Source organism: Fusarium verticillioides, chromosome 9 (assembly GCF_000149555.1).
Source record: "Fusarium verticillioides 7600 chromosome 9, whole genome shotgun sequence".
In the NCBI taxonomy this organism is placed as follows: Eukaryota; Fungi; Ascomycota; class Sordariomycetes; order Hypocreales; family Nectriaceae; genus Fusarium; species Fusarium verticillioides.
Window position 1 is genome coordinate 623,195 of NC_031683.1, and position 26,779 is coordinate 649,973.

At 49.2% G+C, this 26,779-nt stretch overlaps 7 protein-coding genes across 10 annotated transcripts; 1 reads left to right on the forward strand and 6 right to left on the reverse strand.

Moving 5' to 3' along the window:
* Nucleotides 1-35: 35 nt before the first annotated feature.
* FVEG_11179 (hypothetical protein) lies at nt 36-2,169 on the reverse strand. Its single transcript, XM_018900354.1, has one exon. It carries the CDS (start codon nt 1,788-1,790, stop codon nt 324-326), a length of 1,467 nt encoding a protein of 488 aa, XP_018758616.1. The 5' UTR covers nt 1,791-2,169; the 3' UTR covers nt 36-323.
* Nucleotides 2,170-7,494: 5,325 nt separating this feature from the next.
* Nucleotides 7,495-9,810, forward strand: FVEG_16976 (hypothetical protein). Of its 2 annotated transcripts, XM_018906212.1 has the most exons (3): nt 7,495-8,221; nt 8,521-9,104; nt 9,158-9,810. In XM_018906212.1, the coding sequence occupies exons 1-2, from the start codon at nt 7,644-7,646 to the stop codon at nt 8,765-8,767; spliced, it is 825 nt and encodes a 274-aa protein (XP_018758618.1). In that variant the 5' UTR covers nt 7,495-7,643; the 3' UTR covers nt 8,768-9,104; nt 9,158-9,810. The 2 variants fall into 2 exon arrangements, with proteins under 2 accessions (XP_018758618.1, XP_018758617.1); XM_018906211.1 differs by having other exon boundaries at nt 8,521-9,810.
* Nucleotides 9,811-10,830: 1,020 nt separating this feature from the next.
* Nucleotides 10,831-13,143, reverse strand: FVEG_11182 (hypothetical protein). Of its 3 annotated transcripts, XM_018900357.1 has the most exons (3): nt 12,928-13,020; nt 12,818-12,874; nt 10,831-12,763 (listed from the first exon to the last, which is right to left on the reverse strand). In XM_018900357.1, the coding sequence occupies exon 3, from the start codon at nt 12,517-12,519 to the stop codon at nt 12,145-12,147; it is 375 nt and encodes a 124-aa protein (XP_018758621.1). In that variant the 5' UTR covers nt 12,520-12,763; nt 12,818-12,874; nt 12,928-13,020; the 3' UTR covers nt 10,831-12,144. The 3 variants fall into 3 exon arrangements, with proteins under 3 accessions (XP_018758621.1, XP_018758619.1, XP_018758620.1); XM_018900355.1 differs by having other exon boundaries at nt 12,818-13,143; XM_018900356.1 differs by having other exon boundaries at nt 10,831-12,874; nt 12,928-13,021.
* A 2,023-nt stretch (nt 13,144-15,166) lies between these two features.
* FVEG_16977 (hypothetical protein) lies at nt 15,167-15,745 on the reverse strand (the record flags this gene model as incomplete). Its single annotated transcript, XM_018906213.1, has 1 exon — nt 15,167-15,745. One exon carries the CDS (start codon nt 15,743-15,745, stop codon nt 15,167-15,169), a length of 579 nt encoding a protein of 192 aa, XP_018758622.1.
* A 325-nt stretch (nt 15,746-16,070) lies between these two features.
* FVEG_11183 (hypothetical protein) lies at nt 16,071-16,560 on the reverse strand (the record flags this gene model as incomplete). The annotated part of the gene is made up of 4 exons (XM_018900358.1): nt 16,071-16,174; nt 16,267-16,283; nt 16,343-16,449; nt 16,543-16,560. 4 exons carry the CDS (start codon nt 16,558-16,560, stop codon nt 16,071-16,073), a joined length of 246 nt encoding a protein of 81 aa, XP_018758623.1.
* A 5,863-nt stretch (nt 16,561-22,423) lies between these two features.
* On the reverse strand, nt 22,424-23,736 carry FVEG_16978 (hypothetical protein). The gene is made up of 2 exons (XM_018906214.1): nt 23,660-23,736; nt 22,424-23,510 (listed from the first exon to the last, which is right to left on the reverse strand). The coding sequence occupies exon 2, from the start codon at nt 22,969-22,971 to the stop codon at nt 22,537-22,539; it is 435 nt and encodes a 144-aa protein (XP_018758624.1). The 5' UTR covers nt 22,972-23,510; nt 23,660-23,736; the 3' UTR covers nt 22,424-22,536.
* Nucleotides 23,737-25,025: 1,289 nt separating this feature from the next.
* Nucleotides 25,026-26,688, reverse strand: FVEG_11185 (hypothetical protein; the record flags this gene model as incomplete). The annotated part of the gene is made up of 2 exons (XM_018900359.1): nt 25,026-26,236; nt 26,388-26,688. The coding sequence occupies 2 exons, from the start codon at nt 26,686-26,688 to the stop codon at nt 25,137-25,139; spliced, it is 1,401 nt and encodes a 466-aa protein (XP_018758625.1). The 3' UTR covers nt 25,026-25,136.
* Nucleotides 26,689-26,779: the final 91 nt, after the last annotated feature.

The following is a 26,779-nucleotide window of genomic DNA, read 5'->3' on the forward strand; positions in this document are numbered from 1 at the left end:
CGGCTGTGGATACATATACATATATGATATATCCCAGGCTCGCGTCTTGGATCAACTGCCAAGACTACCACTACGGAGTCTCCGGTGACTTCACAACAACACAATTGGATCACCACATGTTACGTGGAACCACTATTTGATTTCTCTTATATAACAGTTTCTAACAAACGCTGACTGCAAATAACATGACACACATATACAGGGATGGCAGAATTCAGGAGATACCAACGTAATGCTCTTACAAAGGGTGAAAGAATGATTCCCGCTGTCTAAACGAAGAGAATAACTGGACACTTTGCTTCATACACGAGTCCGAGACCTGCTCAGAAGAGGGCATTGCTTCCGCAGTCGAAGACGCCCTGGATGGAACTGGAGTCGTTGGCGAACAGGTCCAACAGCTCCGTGATAGATGACCACAGACCAGCCGCGTTCATAAAGATCGAAATGGCGATGAGGAATGCGTTGACACAGGTCAACAGGATCTTGGTGGGGCTGGCAAACATCTGGTGCCAGTTCATGTGGAACCAGAATACGGCGCTGAAGCCGAATGTGAACCACGAGATGGTAGTCGCTGAGGCAATAGACAAGATAGAGTCGAACACGGGGATGGCGTTGGAGAGGATGAAGCAGAGGGCCCAGAAGACGGTCACGATGGTCATCCAGATGGACCAAGAGCGAACATTGTTGGCAGTCATCTCGCTCTGGAGCTTAAAGTGCTTCATCACCTGGACGTACACATACTTGATTCCGGTGTGGCCAAAGGCGAGTCCGGTGGACAGAACAGCGGGGAGGACGATGCCGTAGGCGATCTTGGCAATGTTCTGTGAAGCCGAGCCGAGGGCGGGCGAGACGGTATACTCACCAGCGAGACAATAGATGGCTATAGCCACGACAACGTAGAAGGTGATGGACACAACCTCCAACCAGGCAAGGGCAAAGCCAAAGTCCTTGACGGGGTCGATCATCTCAGCCATGTAGGTGACGAAGTTGATGTTACCAGAGTAAGCGTAGCAGATCTTGAGGCATGCGTTGAGACCAGAGCGGAAGTCGGGGTTCGCTACGATCTTGATGTCCTTCTTCCAGCCGACGGGCGCAGCGGTAGGGTTCTTGACACCGAGGGAGATCATGACCAGCACAGAAGCGGCGATGACGGAGACCATGCAGGGGATGCCGGACTGCGAGACGAACTTGGAGGTTCGGGGCGCGCAGAGGACCCAGCAGCAGAGACAGCCGACGCCGATGAAGCCCACAGTGCAGATGGAGTGGCTGGAAATCGTGTTGAAGGCGATAGAGAGCGTGACACTGGCCGAAGCAGCTGTCATGATCACCTGGACCAACAGACCGATTCCAGAGGCGATAGCAAGAGGACGACCGCCAACAACTTTGGTCATGTCAACGACGTTTAACACATGAGGATGTCTTCCAAAGAACTGCTTCAGCACGAACGCAGTATACCATGACAAAAGACCAATGCCGATAATGGCAATAAGACCAGGAATAATACCCATTGTCTTGAGGACGCTGGGTAACGACAGCACACCGAGACCGACTTGGTTAGTAAGTAGAGCAAAGGTGGTGTCCCATTTTGTCATGTTGCGGAAGTTCTTGGAGCCCTCGCCGCCGCCAAAGCCATTGTCTACGACGGGGACGTTGTGGGCTGAGTGAAGATCTATGTCGTGGCCCTTTTCATGGTCGAGGGGTACTTTCTCTTTGCTGTTGGTCTTGCTGGAGTCGTGGCCTTGGTCTGAAGGGTAGATGTCGTTGTGGACGTCTTGAGGATATGTAGACATGATGGCGGTTGTGTGCGTATATATGAGTATGTGTATATGGTGGGTATATAATTATATTCAACAGACTTTGCTTGCTTAGGGTGTACACATGGGTTATGATATATGATGGGGTATATAAGATGGATGAGGAGGAAGGGGAGGATGAAGTGCAACTTGAACACAGAGATGGAAGAGGAATATATAAGATACTGAGTTAGCAAGGTTAAGCAGACAGGTAGGTCGGATAAGAGCTCGGAATTCCCTCATTAAGCTCCGCGTAGAGAATGGATTCTGGCCGTGCTTTGCTTGGTATTTGGGGGGAGCGGGTTCCACCAAGATAGGACTTGTAGTCGGCGAAAGGGCAGCCTTGGAATTTCTGGGGAGACCCTCTTTCTTTTCGCCGTACGTATCTATGGAGTAGTACATCAGTCCGTTTGGGGGCAAACCCTTACCTTGTTCTTCTCTTCGTACTCAATTTAGACTATGAGGTAACAAGTCAGCTGTGATGATCATCTCGTCGCCTCGAATCTCCCCATATGTGGATTCTCTCTCGTGAGGTGATACTCTACACTTGATACTGCACCGTAGAGTAGATGCAGGACCCTTGGGGCAAAACACTCCACGTTCTCGGCGAGGGATTACATTGGGTTTGAATTGAGCGTTTCTGTTAGGTATTTGCATGGTGCAACTGATGGAGTAAAAAGCTGGGGACATGGGAAAGTGATCAGAGTGGTGGAAACGCGCTAGAAGGCCGTCATGTTACGTACATGACAATGACAATCCCAAGCCGATTAGCAGCAGCGAGACTGGACCGGTTTGCCCGTTGTTTTGGGGCTATAAATCCGGGCCGTTAGTAATGACTGATCTGCATGTTGCTGTTGCTGTTGTAGACTTGTGTTTATCTATGGAGAGAGCTGTTGTCATCACTCGGTAGTTATAGGGTCTATCATGAATGATCTTCATCATGGTATCCAAGATAATACTCCATGATGTCTGTACTCTACTGCAACATCTTCTGATGATTTGGGTCTTCTCATGAGTCTCTGGGGACAGTATGTGCTTGTGTCGACGACGGCTTGTTCGCCTCTGAAATGTGGTTCCAATAAGCTTGGCTACACTCATCCGAAAAAGGCAATAAAGCTACAAGTTACATAGTTTCAAAACTTTTCCCACTGAATTCGAGGCTGACGGGCGCGTTACCGAGAGAGGGTTGAATCCGCAGCATGGACCCGAGGTGGGTATTCCCTTTCTGGCCTCCTTTTCCCATAGCATTTTGTTCAATATGTCTGATGTTTTGATAGTCATACCACTCCAAGTTGAAGGGCATGGATTTGGGTTCTTGTGTTTCTGTTATGATATGGAAAATGCTACTGCTAAGTTTTTGCCACGCCAAGAATTGGGGCTTGGAGGTGCGGAACGAGACTGATGCTGTTTGGGGGAAATTTGGAGAGATTTTTGGAGATGGGCTCAAATTTACAGGAGTAAAGTCCACTGAAGAGGCCCTATAGTTGTCTTTTTGTCTTCTGGAGAAACAGTCAACTGGTCCATCGAGAATACGGTGTTGAAAAACCAAGCTAACCTCGAGTCAACGAAACTACGTATTACTGAGGAATAAGCTTATTGCAATGTCATGCAAGAGTCAGTCACTGCGGCTTACAGTACACTCACCGCGGAAAATAACCCCAAGCATCCCTGTCCTTCATGTCGTCATCCCTAATCCCTGACAACGCACCTCTTTTTTGCCTCAAGGGTTTCGGTTCATTCATCCTGCACGCACGCACGCACGCACTGCAAGAAAAGCAAAAAGGAATTCTAGTCGAATTCTAGAAGATATTGGCGTGGGGTGTTCCGTGATACGATATTCGGTCTGAGTCCGTTGCCAAGAGAACACGGCTTGAACTTTTTTACTTCGTTGAACCTACTAATTCAGGTCTTTTGGCCTTGGCAACGAAGAGTGAGATGGTATATTACGAGTCACTCGGCTTTTACGTACAATAAACAAAACCTGTCCATTGTCCCCATGGGACATCTCCATGTTCCCCCAGCAATTTCACCTCGGGATATCCGGGGCACTCCAGCTTTTCGTTCTCTTGGCTGTTGGAACGTAGTGTGTTTGATGAAAGTTGTGACCAAACCGAAATATTATCGACAGACGTGACCTGTGCGTGGAGGTAATGCCGATGTCCTGGATCATGCTATTTCCTAAATGGTGCACTATAGGCTCTGCCGCCGGCAGCTACAGCAGATGGGTGTCTTCCGTGTCGCTGCCGATTCTTGTTTGACCCTGTAGATCTGGGAATTCTGCGGCTTGCAGGGGTGGACTGTGCTAATGCATCATTCGATGCGTTTGTCTTTTGGGTAGAATTCAATACACCAAGATCGTCAGTGTTTCTGGAAGGAATCGATGGATAATAGTTCGACTATCGTCGGTTCATAGGTAAACCTCATAGACACCTTCACAGCCTATCATGTAGTACAGAGTAAAGACAGTGATATCATATCTTCATCGACCCTCTGAACATTATGCATCAAGCCGTCTCGTACCGAAGCCTGGCTTCTCAACATGGCAAGTATCATCTCCCCAAGCATCCGTCAATCTCCCAAAGTCTTGGCCGGTAAAAGCATCCGGCCTCCCCAAACTCACTCACTGCAGATCCTTAATCCTCATATTTACAAAAGAAACATCAAAGCCCGCGTCAGCATCATGATAACAACTCTTGAGTAATAAAGGCCGATAATCTGAATGCCTATCACATCACATCACAGCGTTGGGCCTCATGAGGGTCTGAGCATAATTCACGTCCCCGTCGCTTCAGCGGAAAGAGTCGGTCTTTCTCGCCAGTGTTTCTCCGCTTCCTGAGGGCTTCATGTCCAATAAGCTTGATTAGCGAGTGTTTTTGTCTGTGCTGATATCCTCACCGGTGTGTATATGGCCCGAATATTCTCCATTCAGGACCGGCTTCAAAGCCGGCGATATCCTCTTGCACAAGTTATGCTTTGCCACGATGCTTTAATTACGTATGGAGTCTTATGAGTTACTTGATGTAGAGGCCCGGGGCGTCGAGGGCCTTGATTCATTCCGCGCCGGGGAAGTGGTGAAGAATGTCGTTCCGAAGTGAAAGTAGGGATATGTTTCCCATTGCCTTGATGGAGATCTTGATGCCCCGTGAGATAACGCGTATCAATCTCATGACTTGATCATATGACTCCTTGAACTCTTTACGTTACCCGAAAGGAAAGTTGAGCTTTGACGATGTCATCAAAGCTCAGTCTGGCATCAACATCGTCAACATGGTGGAGATGTTTTCGATTGTGGACAGTTCAAACGTGAGATGAAACATTGAGGCCTTATTTGTTCCTCATAAACAGTTTTGAGAATGGTTTTCAGGCTCCATGTCATATCTCCGACCTGAAGTATCCTTGTCAAGTGAGGTCTTGAATCACATATTGAACCAGAATGTGGACACTCTTTGACTCGGACGATGGGATGTTTTTAGCTTTGACTTTGTCATCGAATAAAAAAAGACTCTTGATTAGGTTGAAAGCTCATCTCATCGCCTTTGGGCATCAATAATTAGTTCATGCGCCGTGAATGTTGAGCTAGGAGAAGATCCCGAGTTTCTCTCAAGTTCTCGAGACTTCAGTTAGCTTCGTCCATCAGGTTGATGGACTCAACCTCTACCAGTCTCAAAGGTTATCTAGCTTACTCTATATCGTCAATGACTCGATTCTGTTTGTTCCCTCTTCATTTAATCTCATGCAGGTGATACAGGTCCCTATGGTGAACTGGATTTGAAGGTGATTCTCGAAGGCTTTCGTCAACGACTCCGTCAATGTTCATAGAACCTTAGTCCGGGCCGGTGCCAGGATATCAGTTTCCGGACTATTCTATGAAGTTCTACAGAAGATCTCAAATGGTTTCGCTTCCTTGTTAGGTGAAGAGACGGAATTAACTCGACGAATCCCTGAATGTTACTCGAAGGCTTTCTCGCCAAGCTTAGTATCATTAGAACGTATTGCACACTCCGACCTCTATCACTTGCCATTGGTCGTATGGTATGTATAGAACGTACAAAACTGCATTATCGATGTGTCTAGTGATTGTTCTCCAGCCTTTTCTGTCTACGAAGTCTCATGTTGTGCCATGGTAAGGTCAGACTCAGAGACTGTTTGCCCAGCTCACAAAAGACTTGACTGTCTCTCTAATCGCTTTATTTTCCTTCATGGTATCAAAATGGGAGAACAAATCATTACTTGATAGCTATCCACCGTCGAGTTATCGGTTATTCTCCTGTCAAGCACAAGTGTCTGTCTCGGGCCCTCACGAGCATGTCAGGACAACCGAAGAGCAGATAGTGTATTCTTCATGTACAACAACAGTCACCAGAAAATACCCCGTGGGTTGTTTAATGATCTCCGTAGATAATCTACTCCGCTATGGCTGACCGTCGCATCTGAGGTATTCCCCAATCACTGGAACGATGGGCGATGGACAAGGCCGACCTTCGCGGGGGGAAACTGAAGGTAATGGCCTTTTAAGCCGAATACTTGTATGTACCTAATGATTTATCTACCAACATACGGCTTCTTCTTGCAACTGTCGTGAGGTCGTATTTGTGCAAGTGCCAGTTCTCATTGGCAGATGATTAGTCAACTTGGCCTACCTAGAATACAAGCTGCCTCCTGGGTGCACACCAAACATCTTAACGACGTCCGATCTGGGCTGGCAGATACTCTTGTACTTTTAGCGATCATTCTTTCAATTTTATTTGCAGATCTGCTGCGTCTCCACCACCAGTTGTGTCAAGAAAGCAGAGCCCACTGGTGACCATCTCGCGCTGAGAATCAGATTACAGCCGATATTTAGGGATAGCTTGCTCAGAAGCTCATACCCTATGTTACTTACATGGGGAGAGATCGAGTAGGATAATAACTAGAAAGAAACTCATTTGCTCAGGTTCAGCCCTGCTGCTAAATCCCCCAAGTCTCTGTATCTGAACTAACAGCAAAATATGTCTCCTTTCAGAGCAACTTCGATCTCACTGCGTGTCCAATCTGTAACCCCAGGGTTCAAGTCATAAGTTTGGAACTACAGACTCAGTGGCACGTTACAGTGCAGGCCTATACGTCAAAAACAGGTCAAGAGTATATGTTTAGCACTGGTCGAAGGAGTTTGTCCAGTATCGGGCTCAAAGAAGCATCTCATGTGGTTTCAGTCAAATAAATTCTACTCTGTTTATACTTTCTTCAAGTTTACTAAACCGGTAAAACATGTAAGAAAGGTCAACCTGAATCAGTCATGAGATAGAATTTCGTATATCTCATCTGCATGAGACCTCAGAGCCGGCCTGACGTGTCCCTACAAATGGTCTGCCTGCAAATTGAGGAGCCTTGGAGTGCATTATAATTTTTTATCTCATAAGTTCCTAGTGTCTGGCCTTGATCTACTCTTTTTAGTTGCGTTACGGTGCTATGGAGGAAAGCACTTCATAACGTTGAGCGAACAGAAGGGCACATCTATTGTGTTGAATCGTCCACAGCTCAATTTTGAGGACACCAAAATTCACATTAGAATTCGGAATGATCAGATGAACCGCAATATCCAAACTCCGAATGAGTGACGGGAAACCGCCGCGAGATGTTGTGTCATCTCAACCCCAAGCTGACATCCAATATAGGGTAATCCATGTCTCACCGCAGCCTCGTCCACATGTCAACAACTCACAACTCAACATATCAACAGAGTATCATCCGGCACAACCGGAAAGTCAATATCTCCATCATCCTAAGTACCACCCACCCCCGATCTCCTTCCAACCTCTTAACTATCATATCACACCTCAAGCACACCCGCACCCAAACAAACACCACAAAATGGGCTCATCAGACATCCCACCCCCCTCAGCACCACCATGGCTCGTCCCTGCATCAACAGCCTGCCTCTCCCTCGGCATAACATTCTGGCTAATCGCCTACATCCTCATGATCCGCCGCTCACTAGCAACCCACGCGACGCCCGCACCGCTCGTCGCACTGGGTCTCAATCTAGGATGGGAGGTAGTCTACGCCTTTGGTGTGTGCGAAGCGCCCATCGAGACATACGGTTTCACCCTCTGGCTTCTTCTCGATATGGTTGTTCTCTACGCTACGCTCAAAACAGCCCCGAGGTCGTTTGCCTCAAGTCCGCTTATAGCGAACAACATCGCGCTGTTGCTGTTCCTCGTTTTTGTGGCGGGTGTCGTGGGTAATGGGTTGTTTGTGTGGTGGTGGCTTAAGGAGCCGCATAGAGGGTATGGCATCAAATGGGGCAAGAATTGGAAGGGTCTTGAGGCGAGAGATACTACGGAGTTGGCATATTGGTCGGCTGGTGTGGCGCAGATGATATTCAGTGTTTCGGCGTTGGCTATGCTTCTTCAGAGAGGTCACTCTGGTGGACAGAGCTATGGAATCTGGTGAGTCTTTCATTTCCTATATGCAATTGTTGATTCTTGCAGAGGGCGTGTCTCGATACATTTCGAACTGTCTTCTCATCTCTCATATTCATGCTCTTTGATCCCGAGAACTCTGAAGATCACTGCAATTCGTGTCTCAGGTGAGAGCGGTCTGCTGAATGAGACCGCGCAAGCAATACCGACGACTGGTTACCAGTAGGATGAACCTCCACTTGCTGTCTCGTGATGACAACCCGAAAAAGCAATCTCAGAACAAACACGGCATCTAAAACTCAGCCATGCTGACATATCGCCTCCAGGTTCTGTCGCTTCGTTGGCACCGTCATGGGTCTGCCCGTCTCTTGCGGTCTGATGTGGTGGTACTGGCCCGAGGCTCATGGCTTTGTTTTCCATCCTCTTGGTGTCTTTATCACTGGCACCTCAGTCATTTGTGATCTGGCGTACCCCTTTTTGTTGGCCTACGTTCGGACCAGAGAAAAGTTTTTGCCTGACGGAAGTCTGGTAGACGGAAGGCTCGAGACTGAAACCAAGAAGAAGCAGAAGTAAGAGGCGGGATGACCGATGAGTCGTTTGGTTGGACAACAACCTGAAAGCCTCACAAGCTAATGGCTGGTGCAATTTAATTTGATTAGTGATACATCCCGTCGCAGAGATGGTAAGCCACCAGCTGAGGGGGCAACAAGACAGAAGTAAGTGATGACATGTCTGGTTTCAGATGACTTCGTCGAAGTACCATCGAGGAGTTCCTTGACATCTTGTACAATTATGATTTGCCCATTATACCAAGGATTACTCGCAATTAGCAATGTTCATCATAAGCACGATGTCAATCCCTCGCTTTCAGCTCGCATCGCGATCAAGGACCTCCAATCCACGCTACGAAGTACATCTCACGCGCGATATCACTTGTGATAGCCGCTCACATTGCAACATCAGATCCGGGCGCCGGGAATATTTCCCCTTTTATGATCGATTCAACAGGGTTAACAACCAATAAGAGAATGACGGAAACATCTCTCAGCCGCTTTAGCTGAGATCATATCGCGTTAATTGAGCTTAGCTCTCCACAAGATCTTATTCTTCTCCTCCAGCCATAGCGATTAAACGCAATGTGATCTGCGCCCTATGCAGCCTTCCCTTTAGCGTGACGGGGGTCGTGCCTGAAGGCCTGAATCGTGGCTTTTTTTGAGATGTGATAGCTCCAACGATGTAAGCCTCGTCCAACAACCAAGTCCTCCCTGGAAACACAATGAGAAATGAAAAAAAAGCAACTACTTGTTTGCTCATCACCTGACCTCGAGACAATGTGAAGCATGGCTATATCTTTAGTTCGTTATTCAAGATCCACATGTTACGCTGACATTGAGAACGGGGCTGAGGTTGAGGTGAGCTGGAGCTGGGATTGGATGCAGAACCAACGGTTGTGTCGACCAACACACCAATAGCAGAGCTGCAAGAGAAGCAAACTCGGTGGACACTTGTCTCGCGATAACCAGTTTTGCACCAAAGAAAATTCACCGAGTTTGCGATACGCCAATCGTAACGCAATCCAGTATATTGGTAACGAAAGAGAGGTCGTCAATATTCAGCGTGCACATGGCACGAGATCGTGATCAGCGTGATATCAAGGATCTGTGTCTCGGCGTATCGAGGTTCCGTAGTCTATGCTTGCTGTACCTCCATACTCCGTAAAGAAGTTTGCAGTCGGGCATTTCCGATGTCTAAAAACAAAGTAAGCGATTCGTCGGGATCAAACTGTTTGTCGAGATCGATATTCCGATCCAAGACATCCTCCAGACATCTGATCACTGAGTGCCAGCCTTGTCGCAGAAACGCTCAATGCACCCATTGCACCAATAGACGTAACTCTACGTCTATGCTAGAGGGACACCGTATGGTCAAGTCACATGCTCACTGGCTTGTGCGGGTGCAAGCATCATGACATGACAATAAGGGGCCAGGGTGTGCCGAAGCTCCATCCATCGTGGAGTAAAAAAAAAGAACGGTCTCAAGTGCTTGCATGTTGGGTAAGACTCGCACGATACCACGATCACGTTTTGCATAACTCGTTTTGGCGCGACGTCAATAACACCCCGTCATTTTAATTCTCCGTTGCGACCGGGAGATTGATGACGGAATATCCGAGAGGGTGTGACAGTTGTCCGTGCAGAGAGAATGCACATAATGCCGCATTTAGTGGTATCATGGTCACAGTCATGGTCATGGTTGTCTGCGAGCTTGTTGACCGGTCTGTGATAATGTACGGTGTCTCGACTCTTTGGGAAGCATGAAATCTCGGAGTTTGCTCGAAAAGCAGCAACAAGGGTGTGAGCGAGCCCATGTACCAGGAATAAATTAAAAGAAAACAGAGCGTGTAAATGTAGAAGCGGGTGAGGTGTATCAAGAACTGCAAGTCGACGATTTAGGAAATAGGAGATGGAGCGACCGTTTGAAAGTATGGAACTAGTGAAGGTATGCACTTACGGGGCTTGTATGCACGTGTCATGTGCAGCGCTAATGCATCTATCCGGCACTTGGCTTTTGTTCCCTTTCCCTGGCCCCTGGCTACGATCCCTCTGGCGTCAGCGTCAGCATCAGACGTGGAGAAGTGGCTGCCAACCTGTCAATTGGCTATAATTGCGATGCGATATCAATGATGCAACTCACCAGAGATCGCCTAACTACTCTACTCTCCAACTTCCTCTTGCAATCCTAGCTTGCGGTCGCGACGAGGACGACTCCAGACGCTTTGATCTTGCTCAGGCACGAACGCTACGCCCTTTGCCACAGTTGACATCAACAAGAGTCATCGTCATCATGCACCCCCTACTAAAAACTTCAGACGAGACGCTTTACTAAAAGTTAATATCCATCTCGGTCCAGTCCAGGCTCAAACTAACAAGGAAATCCCCTGGATAAACGGGCCTCAGATCCCTCCAGACCAAGGGGATCAAGGTTTGCCTCCCTCTGACAATTGCAAATCATGACCGTCACATAATGCACACACAATTGAGGGGACCAAGGCATTCATTACCTGCACCTCGGTTCATCGGATGCGGGTGCTGTCTGTCTGTGTGTCGATATATGGATGCAATGCAGGATGCATCACCATCCAATGGCTCCAATAGAGCAGGTGTGTCAGCAGCCCTGCCACGCTGCATGCTGCATGTTGGCACTGCGTTGCAATTGGACTCTCCATACTCCATACCGGTGAGCCTTGCTGTGGGGTAGATGGCCTCATGGTGGTACTTTCGGGGCTTTCAGGCGCAGCAACTTTACTTTACTTTCAATCTCGGCGGCGTTTGTATGTACATACGATCCCGGAGCATTCACAACTGGCATTATGTATGCGAGCCAACGTATGATGGTGTTGAAGTGGTCGCAGTCGCAACCCTAACTCAATCTGCATGCTGAAATATGGCCCCCTCGAAATCCTTCAAGGCAGCCAGATACCGTCTATTCGGAACGTAATGCTTCTTCTCGGAAGATCATCCCACGCCTGAGCCAAGGTCGGAATCATCAGATGTCGTGGGGTCCAGAGCACGTGGGAAGATTGAGTTGATCTCTATCGCCCAGCCAAAGGCTATCAAGATGATGATTTGGGGTGATAACATGGCGAGATAGCACCCGAGATAGTTTCAGAGTGTAATAGCAACCATGATGATGGCCTTAGCTTGTCTTGACCCCGACCCGATGCGTATCATGATGTATTATGTTGGTATGTTCAATCTCCGTCCTCCGTTCCCGATACCCCGCCATCCTTGCTCGCGCTGTAGTTAGAGATTTTGACGTGATGACACCCACCGAATGCGGGATTCGGGTTCGGGTCACAAGTCTCGGCGGCTGTTGAATGCTCTTTCTAGCCAGGGCAAGACGAAATCACCATCTGATCGGTGAGAAGGGGCATCGGCATCCCTAGCTCATCACACTGACCGGTTTGGATCCTGGCCGCATGTGAAGAAAAGACGCTGCATGACATGCATCGAGTCCCTCCGAGAACAGTCAGTTTTTTCAATGCCAAGTTTCATCCCGACTCGTTCATCTTTTCTTGTTTTTAATCTCGCGCAACCCTTTTTGGGAAGGGAACTTTTTTTCTTTTCTCTCTCTCTTCCGGAATTTGCATGTATGTACCGACCGTTGAGCCATGGATTGTGAAACGGTTGGTGATAAGAGGTGCGAGAGATTTGAGAAGGTCGCAAGTAGGGGACCTTTCGGAATGGGAAGACCCTTATGGTTGATTGATAAGAATTAGATTGGCCGACGTGTGGGGTCCTTGCGAGCACCTTTAATTCTCTCATCTGCCTGCGTTAGGTAGGTAACAGTGATGTTAAGGCAGTGAAGGGTGAATCATGCGACGATAGACAAGGGCCCCCAAGGTTTGCGTGATGGATGATTTACAGTGCAGCGCTCTTATCATGGGTGTCTGATCTGACCCAGCTATCCGGTCTAGGTAGGTGAGTAAGAAAAAAAGCTTGATATCCATGGACGATAGCGAGGTTCCAGAAACTCGCGAATGCCACATCTCCGGTCTTTAGACAGTCTCTGTTTCCCAAACTCAGCTTCAGCCTCATCTTATCAAAAGTCGTGATAACGAACCCCCATGCCGTGACGCTTCTGTCTCGAGGCATCTCCCACGTACCCCACGTCGCGGATCTGTCAAACAATCGGTCTCCATTTTTGGGCATTCTCATGACCTTGGTACATACAATACGTGGTGTTTACTTGCGCGAAGCGAAGCGAACGCGACGACGTGGCAGACAAACCGAAGCTCAGGGATTGAGTGCGAGATTCGGATTGGCTGATGCTTCTCGAATGAAAAGAGAATGAAAAAATCGGGGCGAGCAGCGAGAGCAACACGTGCGGCTGTTTTGACATATCCCGTTCTCCAGGCTTTGGCGGGATTCAACTGCCTTGCCCGTCCATGCAGGGAGAGATCCAAGGTCCAAGGTCAAGAATGCACAAGAGATATCGGTAGATGTTGTTGGTGACGAGTACATTGCCTGCACTGCAAGCGGTGAATGGGCAAACTAACCGCGCTTTGCGTAGAGTAAACAAACCTCCCTCGTCTCTCCTCCCTTCTCGCTTCGTACGCTTTGGCCCACGATGCGATGCTGTTCTTCGTCTTCGTTGGATATCATATTTACAACCGTGCTTGAGCCCACGATGTCAAAGACACATGACGGCATGACATGTACACGCCCTCTCTAGGTAGTAGCTAGTCAAGTTCGCCGAGGAACCGTTTAGAGTATTTCGTGTCAAAACCACTAAACTAAACATACAGAGCATAGGCGGGCTGCTAGTCCAAACTCTGATACCAACGGCCGGTGACGCCTCGTGCAGAAGCGAAACCAACATTCCCTCCACTACGGGAACCATAAAAACTTATTCCCATTGAGAAAAGAGACAACTAACGTCTCAATGGCGTAACTTGCGCTAGGAGACACTAAAAAGACAAAGCGTAAAGGCCGTGCAAATATCTCAACAGAACATGATGTTTGAGCAAGAGTTACACGACGACTTTTCGATATGAGGCTTCTGGAATGGACAGCCAAGAGTAAGCACATAAAGCGGGTAGAATTGGCTTGACTCAGCAGACCAGATTGAGACTCCCGTCGGCACGATGCGGTATTAGCGCCAACGCGTCAAGAAGCCAACGGATTGCGGATCAAACTAGCGGACGAAAGGTAAAGGCCCAGGGGAAAAGAGATGGTGGGAGGGCAAAAAGCGAGCCAACAAACGTGGGGAACGATGCCACAGAAAGATAGAGAGAAGAGAAAAGTGATACAGATCCAATGCAATGTGATTGATACCTGACTGACTGACTCTACCTTAATCAGCATCGCAGCACTTTTGTATGTAGCCATCAAGTTAATAAGGATCTGCTTGGCTGGATGCTATGTCGCACGCACGCGCTGATGGATGGATCCCCCATTCGGTAGATGAGCATGAGACAATATCCATCCATCCAACGGCGCGCAAGTCACCAAATCGCACTAAGTTATCTCTTCTCCCATCCCATCCCATCCACTGCTTTTTGTCCATCCCCCATCACAGACTTACCTATCCTATTACAACAGAGACATGCCACGCCCATCATCACAGAGGACTTCTAGAGATATGTCCAAAGGCGTATCAGCGCGGGTATCGTCAGCCGCGTGATTCAGAATGTCACTCGGCATACCGTATCGTCAAAGATTGAGCGGCCCGTAGCGGGATGGGTCCAAACTAATAAGATAATACCGTAATCTCTTGTACCTATGTAATTTTTTCCCTGATTCAGTATAGAACTTCCCGGGTATTTTCAGCTCTTTGCTCTTTATCAATTAATCTAGCGCATTCTAAGGCCAGAATGGCTAATCTTTAAAACGACCGCCGCCTATAGATGCTTCGTCGTCTTTGGCGGATCAAATCCATCAGGGTATGGATGTAAGAGTGGACAAGTTTACTAACAAGCAATATTCTAGTATTTCATTTCCTGCGCCTAACAATATGCAACTATCTTGGGTAGTTCTCAGCTGTGATCAGTAGTAGTAAAGATAGGTTTGGTAAAGCAAACAAAGACCCCCCCCCTGCCAGGCCAGGCCATGCGCGGCAATATCGGGAAAGGACTAAACAATAGGTAAAAAACGCCCATGCCATCGAGTGTAGAGAAAGAAGGTGCAGTAAGTAGAAAATGGTTTCCAATCCAATCCAAGACCTTTAACCCCCTCCCAAGTGATATCTTTGATTCCCATAAATGCCCATTTCCATGCATGCACCAGTTGATCCAACAAGGTAGTTGTGGTTGAGTTGTTAAAAAAAAAAAAAAAATAAGCGCGCCAAAAATAAAATAAAAAATAGTAGTCAAGACTCCTTCCCGTGCCAGATGTGGTTGGGTATGCTTCTTCTTCTCTCGAGAGATCAGTTCAAGAGGTGTTGCTTCATAATAGGCTGCTCTGATGACGGTCATAAAGACTCTTCATGCAGATAATCATCGGAGTAGCGCCCGAGGCTGGTGGTGTGGCGTCCAATGTCAAGATGAGGACCGAGTTGATGGGTGAATGTGCTTGTCCTGTGCATGGCATTCCATCCATCGACCGTGCTGTGCTGCGCTGTGCTGTAGGTAGAGAGCTCCGATGGCCTGAGCTCTCCCCTGTCGGTGGCGAAAAAAGATGCACATTGCAGGTGTCTGAGCACTTTCTTCAGTGGCCCCCATCCCTCATCCCCCCAGCTTTCGGGCTGTCTCCTCGAGAGCTGGTCCCGGGCTGTCGATCGGACGCCATCCCCCCCAAAAAGGTACCAAAGCTTCTGCCATGCTTGTAAACGCCTCTTGCGAGTCAAGAGAGGGAGCAAAGTATCCCCCATCCCACATCGGCCAAAAGAACGGGTTTGCACCCAAAGAGCCGAATTCTTTTCCTTCCAGATAATAAAAATGATGAACCAAATGCTTTCCTGCGCCTTTCCAAGGTATCGATAAAACTGTACTTTTTTCCGTGTTTTTTTTTTGTTGTTGTTCTTGTTCGATGCTGTATTTCGTTGATTCATATGTCCACCTCCAAGTGGGGGGTGCCATGTCTCACTTGAGTCGACCAACTGGTAAAGCACATCGCTTGGCTTGATGAACCTGCAGACGTCGACTGTTCGTTTCGATGGATGGACATCTCGGCACCGTCGGCGAGAGAGGCACGAATGAGGTTGTATCCTGTTGTTTCAACTCATTCGAGAGGTCGGGTTTCGTATGTGAATGTATGTGTGTATGCGTATGCGGGGATGGATAGATAGGTGAAGAGTGTCGCCTTATTGGACGTTGGAGAGGCAGATCGGTTGGCGACATATCGAGGACTCGACCTGCGAGACGGATGGCTCGTTTTCATTGCGCACGAACTTGGGGAGAGTAGGACAAGCGTGACTCGGGCCGTTGGATCAGTTTCGCCCATGGGTGATTGCTGGGTTGTTGGCGTTCACGGCAGGCAGCTAGAGAAGTAATTAGTACGGGCTCATATGCATCAAAAGTTGGCCGTCGGTGGAGGGTATCGAGTCGGGCCTTGGAAATACTCGAGACATACCACAAATGTCGTCACCCCTGTGGATATTGGTTAGTGAATGTTCATGTATATTGTGGAAACGGTTATGTTGACTCACCAGTACTGCTTGCTCACAATGGTGGGCGGACACCGACGTTCTGTCTCGATATACTTGGGACACCATGATTCTACCAGATGGTAGTGGTGTTGGCAGCTAAGCTCCTTCTGTGAAATGGATTAGTATATATCTTTCATATGACCATTCACCATCACAGCCATGTAGTGTATGGTGATATGATATTGTATGTTCCGACTTACATAGATGTAGTTGCACATCGTGACAAACTCGACCAAGTTGTATCGATTCTAAAAAACCGTGGACCCAAGGTATAATAAGTATGTGAGTCGATCGCTCCAAGATGAAGACGGCCAGGCCCCGTCGTTGTATATATACAATGGCTAATAGAGGTGAATCCGCCGAACTCTATATCAACAAGTGAGGGCAGGTAGTAGAGTAGCGTTCAAGGATGCTGCTGGTGTTGGGTAGCAATGGCGGGCGACAAGGTTCCTGTTGAGGCGGACTACGGTACGATAACAACACGCTGCAACGTCTTTGTCGAATTGGCAATGGCTTCGAGGAGGGGAATGAAGAAGTATTTAAACACAGAGACAAGTTGGACCCAAAACAACGGTACAGAGGCTAGAGAATCCCTACGGACGGGGCTCAAAAGGAAAAAGGTTGTTTATTATAACTTTTAGAAGAGAAAAGGGCCCTTCCATACCTAGGTGACCCCTGTTGACAGACAGCCCACTGCCTGCCATCGAGGGAGCCATAACAGAGCGAGCAAGCAGCATCGCGAGCGAGCACACCCTCTCTGTACGTACATCAGAAGGGGGGCTTCCATCTCTCTCCGAGAAACAAGGGATGGGGGGCGTGGTTGTCTGGGGTTCTTCTGGTTGCGAGCTGAAGAGCGGGAGGGAGTGAAAGGGGGGGGGTGTGACAGGATTGAGTTACAATGATTTGCGCATGCGTATGCATATATCGAGAGCGACCCGTTTACTGGGATCAACTTGTTTTAATCTAAGGCGAAGCTATCCTCCGCCTGGTAAAAAAGTCCCCCAAGAATTTAAAGGCCAGTCACTGTCTGTCTGGTGAAACACACAGACCAATCTGCAAGCCCTCACGTCTTCGGCGTCGGCGAAGTGAGGATGAGTTTTCGGGTTATGCAATCTATTTTAGATGCGGAAAATAGAGGAAGACCCTGAGAAATGAATGTTGCTGTCAAATGGAGGATGACTCACCGAGGGTTGGCCGAGGCACAGGCAAGACAACGGTCGATGCTATTCCCAAATGGCATTTCTCGTTACGAATGAATAAACGATAGAGTAGAAATCACTGTCGCACATGCCGAAACAGCACTGGCCTGCCCTGGGCTGGCCTGGGCTGGGGGATCTAAACTTGGACCCTTCCATTTCACTCCACCATAATATTCCAGAACCACCAATACCGCCGGCAATCCCCTTCCCCTCACGATGATGTTACAGTAGCTATATCCATTCTGTATCAGGTAACAGCACAGCACATACATACAACCTCACATTAAGACAAGATGCTTGCTCGTTCGCTACGTTATGCCTTACCTCATGGATTGGGTACTCACCGCAACACTCTGCCACAGCACAGCACAGCACAGCATTCTCGTCAACTACCTTAGTTACCTTAGTCTCTGGAGTGAGGAAACTGTCTCCAAGGCGGAGCCGCCGTCCAACTCACCTTAGCCTTCAGGGTGCTGCGATCCACAATTTGAATCAGAACTGTCTCTGTCTGCCCGCCAGACCGCGCCCTCTGCTCTGCTGCTCGAAATATTTCGTGACGGTGAGCAAAGAACAAAAGGTCTTGGACCCTTGAAAAAAAGAAACCCAAACGTCCCGCCTTACTCCACCGCGAGGGGAGCAGCAGCAACCTCAGCAACGATGACCGCCTCCTCCAAAGCAATACACGTCTATCTACTCGACTCTCTCACCGTTTTATCTGATTGGGAGTTGCATCACCCGAGCAGACACGGGCCGTCGGGCACGTGGAAGCCTCCCTCAATGAGCCAACCCCTTCCCTTCCTTCGTGTGTGATCAGCATGTTGTACTTCCTAGAGCGGGATGCAACACGACTGTTTCGAGGGGTCGAGACCTCTCTGATATTGCTTCTTTGGAGAGACCAAGTCGACTTTTACTAGTCATGGCATGCCAATTAAGGAGACTCGTCATTATTCGGGCATCCCTTGACTGACCAGTCATCAAGGTAGTTGTTTTGACTGGCTGCGATGATGCTGGTCTGGCTGAATCAATAATAGAAGCAAGGTCTATCTGATATGTAAAGGGCCTGTCTGCGTCAATGCGCATCACATCAACGTAGAAAAGATTTTCTTGGTGCTGCATTGCTTGCAGGTCAGGTTAGCCTGGTTTACTGTGGTTCAGTGAGTGAGTGCACGGTCATGTTTCGTGTCATCGCTGTCTATTCTACAGAGCGAGGGGAATTAACTAATTAATTAGTTAATTACCTGACTGATTAATTGCAGCAACAATGGATGACAGAGCGAGAGTAATAAACCTGTCTGACCCACTGCCAACGTCTCAGTCCGTTCTAGACGTGCCCTGTCCGTAAAGTTCCATTGGACTTGGATGGATGAATGAGCGACACTGGACGCTTGGACGTTGACGCCATTCTCTGCCCTTTCGTATGGCATCCATGGCCCCTGGCGAATTTTAGAGGGCTCTCAAGTACCGTCTTTGATTCCATGACACACATGTCCACTGCCGGGTGTCACCATTCGGAGAATGACCTCGTTTCGTTGCCCAAAACGACAGAGGGAAAAAACAAGGCTGTCATGGTCAGATGGACTGAGCCTGGATTCATACATATGACCCCATACACGACAGCATCGTGCATGCAATTAGCATTTTAGCACGCATATTCTGGCGCTCTGCTCCACTGCACACGTGGGCGCAATGCCGGTACTGTAGCGGTATGTCCTGTATTGTCCTGTCCTGTGCTCGCTGTCGGCTTGTCACCCAGCCGAAACGTATCCGCTACCGAGCCCAGAGTTTGATGAGCGATTACATAGCATTTACAGGGCTCGTAGTGGCACAAGGCCCCTATAAGCTTGGCTACTGATGCTGTTGTTATCTAGGCGCACCCGATCTGACTGTAAGTACACATTCACGCTCACGAGTGCCGATATCTTGTCGTCGCCAGCTCATTCAACTACTGCACAATCTTTTAAGCCCTTCACCCGCTGCCCTCCACGTGAGGTTTCTACTTTCCTAATGAGGAACCGGTCAACAAGTTTCGACATGGCTATGCACAAGTTTGAGCCAGGCCTCGCTGCAGGCCTACGCTGTCAAACATGAGAATCCCACCAATTGCGGCTAAACGAGCTCTCATCCTTGCTGCACTGCACTACACTCTACAGGGGGTGTTTGTTCTGTTTATGTCAACGCTCGTGCATACATACATGCATATTATCTCGATTCTTCCTTTTCGTATACCTACTCCGTAAGTTCTTCTTGATTCATGACACAACCAAACACAGACCAGACCAGGTTTCAAAAGGAGAAACACAGCACACTCTCTCTTTGGATGCGTCATGCTCAAGACTAAACTTAACGAGAAGAAGGAAAAAGCCTTCCGCTGCTGAAAGGCGTCTTCTGGAATACATAATTTCCACAATCTCCACAGTCGATCCGACGCCGTCTCTTGGTTGATACCACACCGCTATCCAATCAGCCCTGCAAATCCAGATTTTCGTGCTCTCCATGGCAAATTATCTGCCAAGGGGGACTGACGGGTGAGTCCTCTTAGCCTCTACCGACTGGCTGGACGACTTTGCCCGGGACCTAGGAAACGCCCCCCGAGCGAGCCAGACATGTCAGGCTATGGAGACAAGTTGCCTCCATATACTGCTGTACATGGCCATGTCCAGCTGTAGCTTGTGCTTCTAGTCCTCCGAGACTATCATCGTCTACTCCGTGAAGAGAAAAGGCTCCTCTTTGCTCAAACGCACTCAATCTTATCTAGACGGGACTATTCATACATCGCCAAATTTCTCTTGGTTCTCGGGCTCGCTATTTGGTCAGTGAACTCCCCTGCCTCTGACGCCAAGTTCACCCTAGCCTAAAGAACCTGGCCTCTGTTGCAATCGTCAACTCTGCCAGGCCATGATGCATTGATGCCCCTCTTCGCAGGGGTTTGTCCAATCACGTCGGTCCCAGCTTTCTTCTTTGGCGTTCCCAGGACGCGGGCTCGGGCCTCGGGATGTTCTGCTTCTGGGTGGGTGTGACAGCCCCAATCCCAGCCAAAGTTCCAGGGCCAGAAGCCGGCTCTTCTGACTCTCTCTCTGCCTGTGAGAGAGACTCCCCTTCGTCAATGCGAATTGTTTCTCATGCAAGAGTGACGACACTCGGTATTCACCTCAGCTGTCAGCTTACCCGAACTACATACAGAAACACTTTGACATGTCTGTCTCACTTCCTGCATGAACTGCTAAAGTCTAGGAGACGAACCAACCAAACCAGCCGTTGAGAAATGCAAAGCTTAACCGAGACAGAGTTTGCTGACACCTATCAGGCTGGGCATGGGCCTGCAGGACGCCATCTTGAAGATCAAACTCACGGAGCACTGCAGCCTCTGTGTGGAGAACTGTACATACCTTACCGTAGCATGCCTGCCTGGTTACAGAAGCCATGTCCAATCCTTCAGTAACCTTCGCCAAGTCCAGGAACCTGTAACCCTTCGAGGACCTCTGCGGTCATGTCTCGGAGCTATCTCTTTGACAACGTCCTTCTCAGGTCAAGTCCGCCACGTTCAATCCTGATCCTTCAGCCTGGAGATGAACAGGGCTTCAAGTCCAGTCCACTCTTGTCAGACCAGGATCGTGCGGACCTCTCGTTCTTCGTCATCATCTGTCCTGTTGCTGGGCTGGTTACCAAGAGAAAGGTTCTCCCTTCCTTCCTAGCCTTGCCTTTCCATTCCTCCGGGCAGATCATGTAATCCCGCCTCTGCCGGGAAATCACACAGAGTGGAACTGGGTTCGCCCTGAGTCAAATCCACTGACTGGCTACCGAGCGCCTGGGTACGAACGATGAGAAAACAAACGAGAAAACATCAGTCATTCCATCAGACACAGCAAAAAAAAAAAAAAAAAAAAGGGGGGAGATTTGTCTCGGCCGGTTTTGTCCCGGCCTAGTCGGGCCAGACACACAACGAGACACTCATAACTTGCTAGTGTATCTGGATAACTGCGCATGCAATAACCAGATACGAAGGCGAATTTTGCTTCAATGAACACTTCACTTCGCGCAAGAGGTGTGTGGATTTGCTACTCAGCAAACACTAATGTAAATGATGCAGACCGCTCTTTGACAGCTGTACAATGTCAACAACGCATGCATTATGCATATGGGGACAATGCAGCTCTTGACAGTCTCGAACTTGGAGGCCTTTTCGCATCACGAAAACTTCTACATCTCAAAAGTCGAAGAAGAAGAAGAAGAAGAAGAAAAATCTTTACGCGGAAACCGCCAGGGCCGCTTCAAGCGCTGACGGGTAGAGATGCAAGGCACAACCTGTCAACCCCAGACTTGGCACGTTACTCAACAAGGAGTCCATGGCTGTTCTGCTCTCTGCGGAAATGTCCCCGCTATGCCGTAAAATGGCGGAACCACCAAGAGGTTGAACTTGGTCACTAAACTCACCGGTTTTACTAGTCGCCGCCAAGTTCACTTGAGTTGCAGAAGTGCTTTATAATGGTTGCTTTGCGGGCGGCTTCTGGGCCGGGCCGGGTGATGTTGGATTTAGGCATCATGCGATGTCTTTATTGAAGATTTTGTTTCTCATCTGCATTTGATGATCGTACTCCGTATTCGGTGTGAGTTTAGAGAGAGCTTAGGAGATCTGGAGGACCCGGGACTACGAATACCCTACATCGGGTACATACATGAAAGAGTCACTAGGGTTATTCTTTGATGAAGTGACTCCGGCGCCTGGCGAAGGATAGGGAATCGATCATGCTATGTATGGCTTTCTCCGACGAGACAGTTGCTTTTACCGTTCACTCCCTATGATCGGCCTACAACATCAACATATCATGATAAGCAGATCGCGCCTAGAGCTCGTCATGATGATTCTGGCGTGAGCATCCATGCATTACAATAAGGTACAATTACCAGTAACCTGGTTAATCATGACTTCTCAAGGATGATCGCGAAGGAAGCGATATTTGCGATGCAACATAGGCAACAGAGAAGTGAACAGAGTGTCTATGTACCAGAGACTGTTTCAGGGCATCTTGAACAGTTACTCCCCCCATGCCCCTCGGCAGATTTCTCACCAGAGGCCGAAAAGTATACATCTCGGCCGAGGGAGGATAAAAAGCAATACAGACGGACACAAAGTTGGCCTATCGTAGATTGATTGTCCCCCATGCCATGATGGAATCCTTGTCTCGCACCAAGTCTGCGGAACCGTGCTGCTGGAAAAAATTGGCGAGATGACGCAGAATGCAAAACCGCATGGTCCTGATCGCGGTCTTTGCCATCAAGAGACAAGACACCCAGATTCTTCTCCCTGTGAGACAAACGACGTGCTCTCTTTGGGGAGGGAGGGGGCCTATGCTCAAAACAAGACAGGACAGGGGTGTGCTGAGCGCGAAAAGGGAGGGACAGGATGGAGATCCCGACATTTCTGTCGCACATGCCTCTTCAGGAAAAGAAGGGTCCAGAATGCTGCTGTTGAGATATTTTCACTTTGGAGAAGAGAGTCGAGGGTTGGGCATCAAGATCTTCAGAGGTATATCCACTGCTAAATCCCGAGGCGATGGACATCTGTGGGACTTTGCTTGGTACTTTGCCTGGATCGGAAAGAGTTTACCCATTACCAAGCCGTTGGGTGAAAGCTTAATTTCATTCGTTCTATTACCGTGAGGTTATCAATTATTCCTCTGCCCTTGCGTCTCAAGAGATTTGTTGCTTGGCTTGGCTTGGCCTAGGCTTGACTAAAGAGAGAGCCAACGTGATGTGGGATCCCTCGCGGCTGTGCCGTTCTCGGCATCGGGGTCTAGGAACGTTCCGTGTAGCGAAAATGCGTCCCTTGCTTATAAAGACTTCCAATGGGGTTTGATATCGAGGGTACAGTATGTAAGCTATGGTCTGCGGATGGATGCACGCACAGCTAAGCAGGTAACAGAGAGTACATACTGTAGAGCTGATGACGACTCAGTGGGGGCGTGTCTCTGCTACAGCTCAGGTCAGTCTATTACTACGTAGTATGTATGTGCCGGTTGAAGGATTGGCTGATTCATTCATTCACCGTCTGTCACTTGTCAGATTCGATAGGGACGGCAAGCCAGGAGCAGGAGGTTTTAAGTTAAGTTATACTACTTACGTGCATGCAAATGAATGCACGTCTTGATAAGTGCATCTCGGGTCAGACGTTCCGAAGACGCCTTGGGTAGTGTCGTGAGAATCGATTATACTCTCTTTGGAGTAGGAAAAACCGTCGTGAACGATAAGTCTCTGGGCCAATAAACGCGTTTAAGTCATAGCGCTACGCTCTTTGGCTGGCGTGAGGTGACTTGAGGTGAGGTGAGGTGAGTTCAAGACTGATTGATAGACGGCCTTCTCGTACTTGTACCCCTGTCACATCGTGCAGGTTGGCGATCAAACCTTTCCAAGGATGGATCGTAACGGCATTCCTATTCCATCTCAGCCATTTGCTTTATTATCCGTATATGTACGCGTACTGTACATTGTCATAGCAATATCGATTATCGACCGCAGAGCAAGGCCTGTTCTGTTTCATCGCCCGTTGGTTAATTGGGGGCGTCACCCAAGACACGGGTTGAGAGGCAGAGTCAGAGAGTCGAGTCGTAAACTCAAAATAGACAGGGCAGGGCGTGTACTGTTAGAGTTTGCAGGGGACACTCAAACGGGCAAAGCTGGCGGTGCTACTGGGCGTTAGGTGGTCTAGTGTCGGCACATCCCTCACCCAAACACTGGTCTCCGACGAGCCTTCTAGAGCTTCGGTCCCAATCACATCCCGCTGAGGACCTCTGTGGCCTTGTGTCGGCTGCATCGTTGGCTTCCCCTAGCGGGCGCCTTTGACGCCGGCAGACTCGTCGTCCTCGTGTCTTTCCACTGGGTACGGTAGCCAGCTGCCCTGGCCCTGCCCTGTTGTGCCCTGCCAGGCCTTGCGATAGTTGCAGTTACAGTTGCTCTAGTTAGACGAGACGTGGGAAGGGTTGCAATTGCGAGGTTCGGTCATATGCGAGGCTTTGATGAGAGTCAGTCAGTCCCTCCCTCCCTCTTGTTGTCTCTTTTCTCCTCGCGATGCGGATCGCCAATGAACGATTTCGGAGCCCACGCCGCGCGGGAATAAAGACTAGTAGCTAGGGATTTCAGGGCCCTGAGGATCAAATTCCTGTCTGGGAAATCCGAAGATGAGCGGCATATGATTTACGCTGTTCCAGATCTCTGGGTCAGTTGGGCATGAATTGGGCTTCAAGTTCGACGACGAAAAGATTGCCAGTCTGAGAAAATGGGAATTGTTGGGTTAGAATAGGGGATTTTGATGAGAGACGATGGAAGTCTGGTGTTTCGTGAATGTGCTTGTGAAGTTTCTGTGCAATTGCCCCTGAAATCGTAGAGTTGAGACTTGGTATGCTCGTCAGCCTCCTCACAGACTCTCGACACTTGGTGATGTGAGCTTGTCTCAGTGGAAAACGATGGTATGTATTAGTGAATTGCTTCCTGAGGCCTCCTCCATCTTGAAACAGAACAGTTGAAGCCCCTATACCGATACTGCATCCATCCCCAGCCCAGTTCCCTATCCAACTCGTGCCCTCTCCTCAGGTCACTGCCCCCTATGAATCTATCAAAGGCTCTATCTCACTCCGCAACTCAACCAGATGCTTCGCCAAAGCTTCCTCGCGATCCCGAAACGCCTGAAAAGACACATCTACAACTCCCGCGAACATGGACGCTGCGTTCCCAGCCCCTGACCACCGCGCCGTCGAACCCCTCAGACGAGACAAGAACTCCTCTGCTAGCTGGATCGTGAGAGACATCTGCAGAAATGGAGACGACTCTACAGCGAAGGATCCTACCGTCACGGCGGGTAGTTTCCAGAAGCTGAAGGTCGTACCTGTGTCTGTCTGTGTTGCTAGCTCTGTGTGTACGAGGCTGAAGACTCGTTGATACATGTCGAGCAGACGCACGTATGTTGACAAGATGAACATGGCATTGCCGGGATCACTTCCATCAATGGTAGAGTGATGCATCTTACTCCCATCATTGTTGGAAGATGGTTTCTCAAGAATATCAGCAACACATCGCGTGAGCTTGAACATATCCTCAATAGGAAACCCCTGACTTCTAAACCTCTCATCAACAGGACGACCCATCAGCGGTCCATCCTGGGGAGTAGGCAAAGCGGACGCCAGGTCCAGCAGCCTGGCGTTTATGTCAGACAGCTGCGCCATCCAGTGAATCGGGGGCACCTCGTGCTGCTGCAGCGGCGACAAGTCAGCGTCGTGGCGGAGCGTGATCTGTCTGGGCCTAGGCCTATTACTCCTCTGCTGCTGCTTTGACTGCGTGCGTGACGCGCGCTTGTCAGAGGTGCTGCTGTGCTCAGGTGCACAACTCAGGGGCACGACGTGCTGCTGGTGAAGGGCGTCACGCTCTGGTGCAACTTCACCCGGCGGCTGGTGATAAGAGTGGTGTTCAGGTGGCTGCTGCTGTTGGTGCTGTTGCTGATGCTGGTAGAGAGGTGCAGGTTCCCAGAACACAGGACGAGTTCCGGGGAACTCGGAGTGAGATAAATACTGAGGATTTGTGAAGAAGGCAAGCTGCTGGTCGAAGGTGAAGGCAAAGTCGGTGCTGTCGACTACGGGATCGGGTGAGACAGGGACAGGGACGGAGACGGGGAGGATATGACTCTTGGACGTCAGGCTGAGGCTGCTATCTGTGTCCGTGTGTGTATGGGTATGGGTATTGTTATTGTTATTGGGTATTATTGACACCGTTGCTTCTCCTTGACTCGGCTGTGAGTCGGTTGCATCCAAGACAGAAGAAATAAGAGGGCGATAAAGCAGAATGGTAGGGGGGGCACGTACCCGCGTCGGGTGAGACAAGACTCGGATCCTCTTGACTATCTGTCCGTCGTCGTTTCGGCGAGCGGCGTCCACTCGAAGTAGCAGTAAGAGAAGAAGTTGTCCCGTTCTCAACAAAATGTTGCTGCTGCTGCTGACTCTCCGCAAGTTGCTGCTGGTTCTTCCTATACCGTAGGGACGGACTAGACTTGCACTCCGTCTTGAGTCTGACGCACCGCTCGCACGCCTCGTCGTTATATCGTTTGCAGCTGAGTTTCTGCGCGTGACAGCGATCACAAGCTTTCCGATGGACCGTCTCTGCCATGACATCAAAATGCTTTCGAACGGCAGCAAAGAAATATGGGGGAACAAAGATGGGCGGTTTATAGAAGGAAGGGGAGGGAAGAATTGAGTGA

Coding starts and splice junctions, on each gene's coding strand:
- FVEG_11179 (XM_018900354.1), bottom strand. CDS start 1,790: ATGTCTACATATCCTCAAGACGTCCACAACGACATCTACCCTTCAGAC.
- FVEG_16976 (XM_018906211.1), top strand. CDS start 7,644: ATGGGCTCATCAGACATCCCACCCCCCTCAGCACCACCATGGCTCGTC. Junction 8,222..8,520: donor GGACAGAGCTATGGAATCTG/GTGAGTCTTTCA, acceptor TATCGCCTCCAG/GTTCTGTCGCTTCGTTGGCA.
- FVEG_11182 (XM_018900355.1), bottom strand. CDS start 12,519: ATGAGAGAATTAAAGGTGCTCGCAAGGACCCCACACGTCGGCCAATCT.
- FVEG_16978 (XM_018906214.1), bottom strand. CDS start 22,971: ATGTGCGACAGAAATGTCGGGATCTCCATCCTGTCCCTCCCTTTTCGC.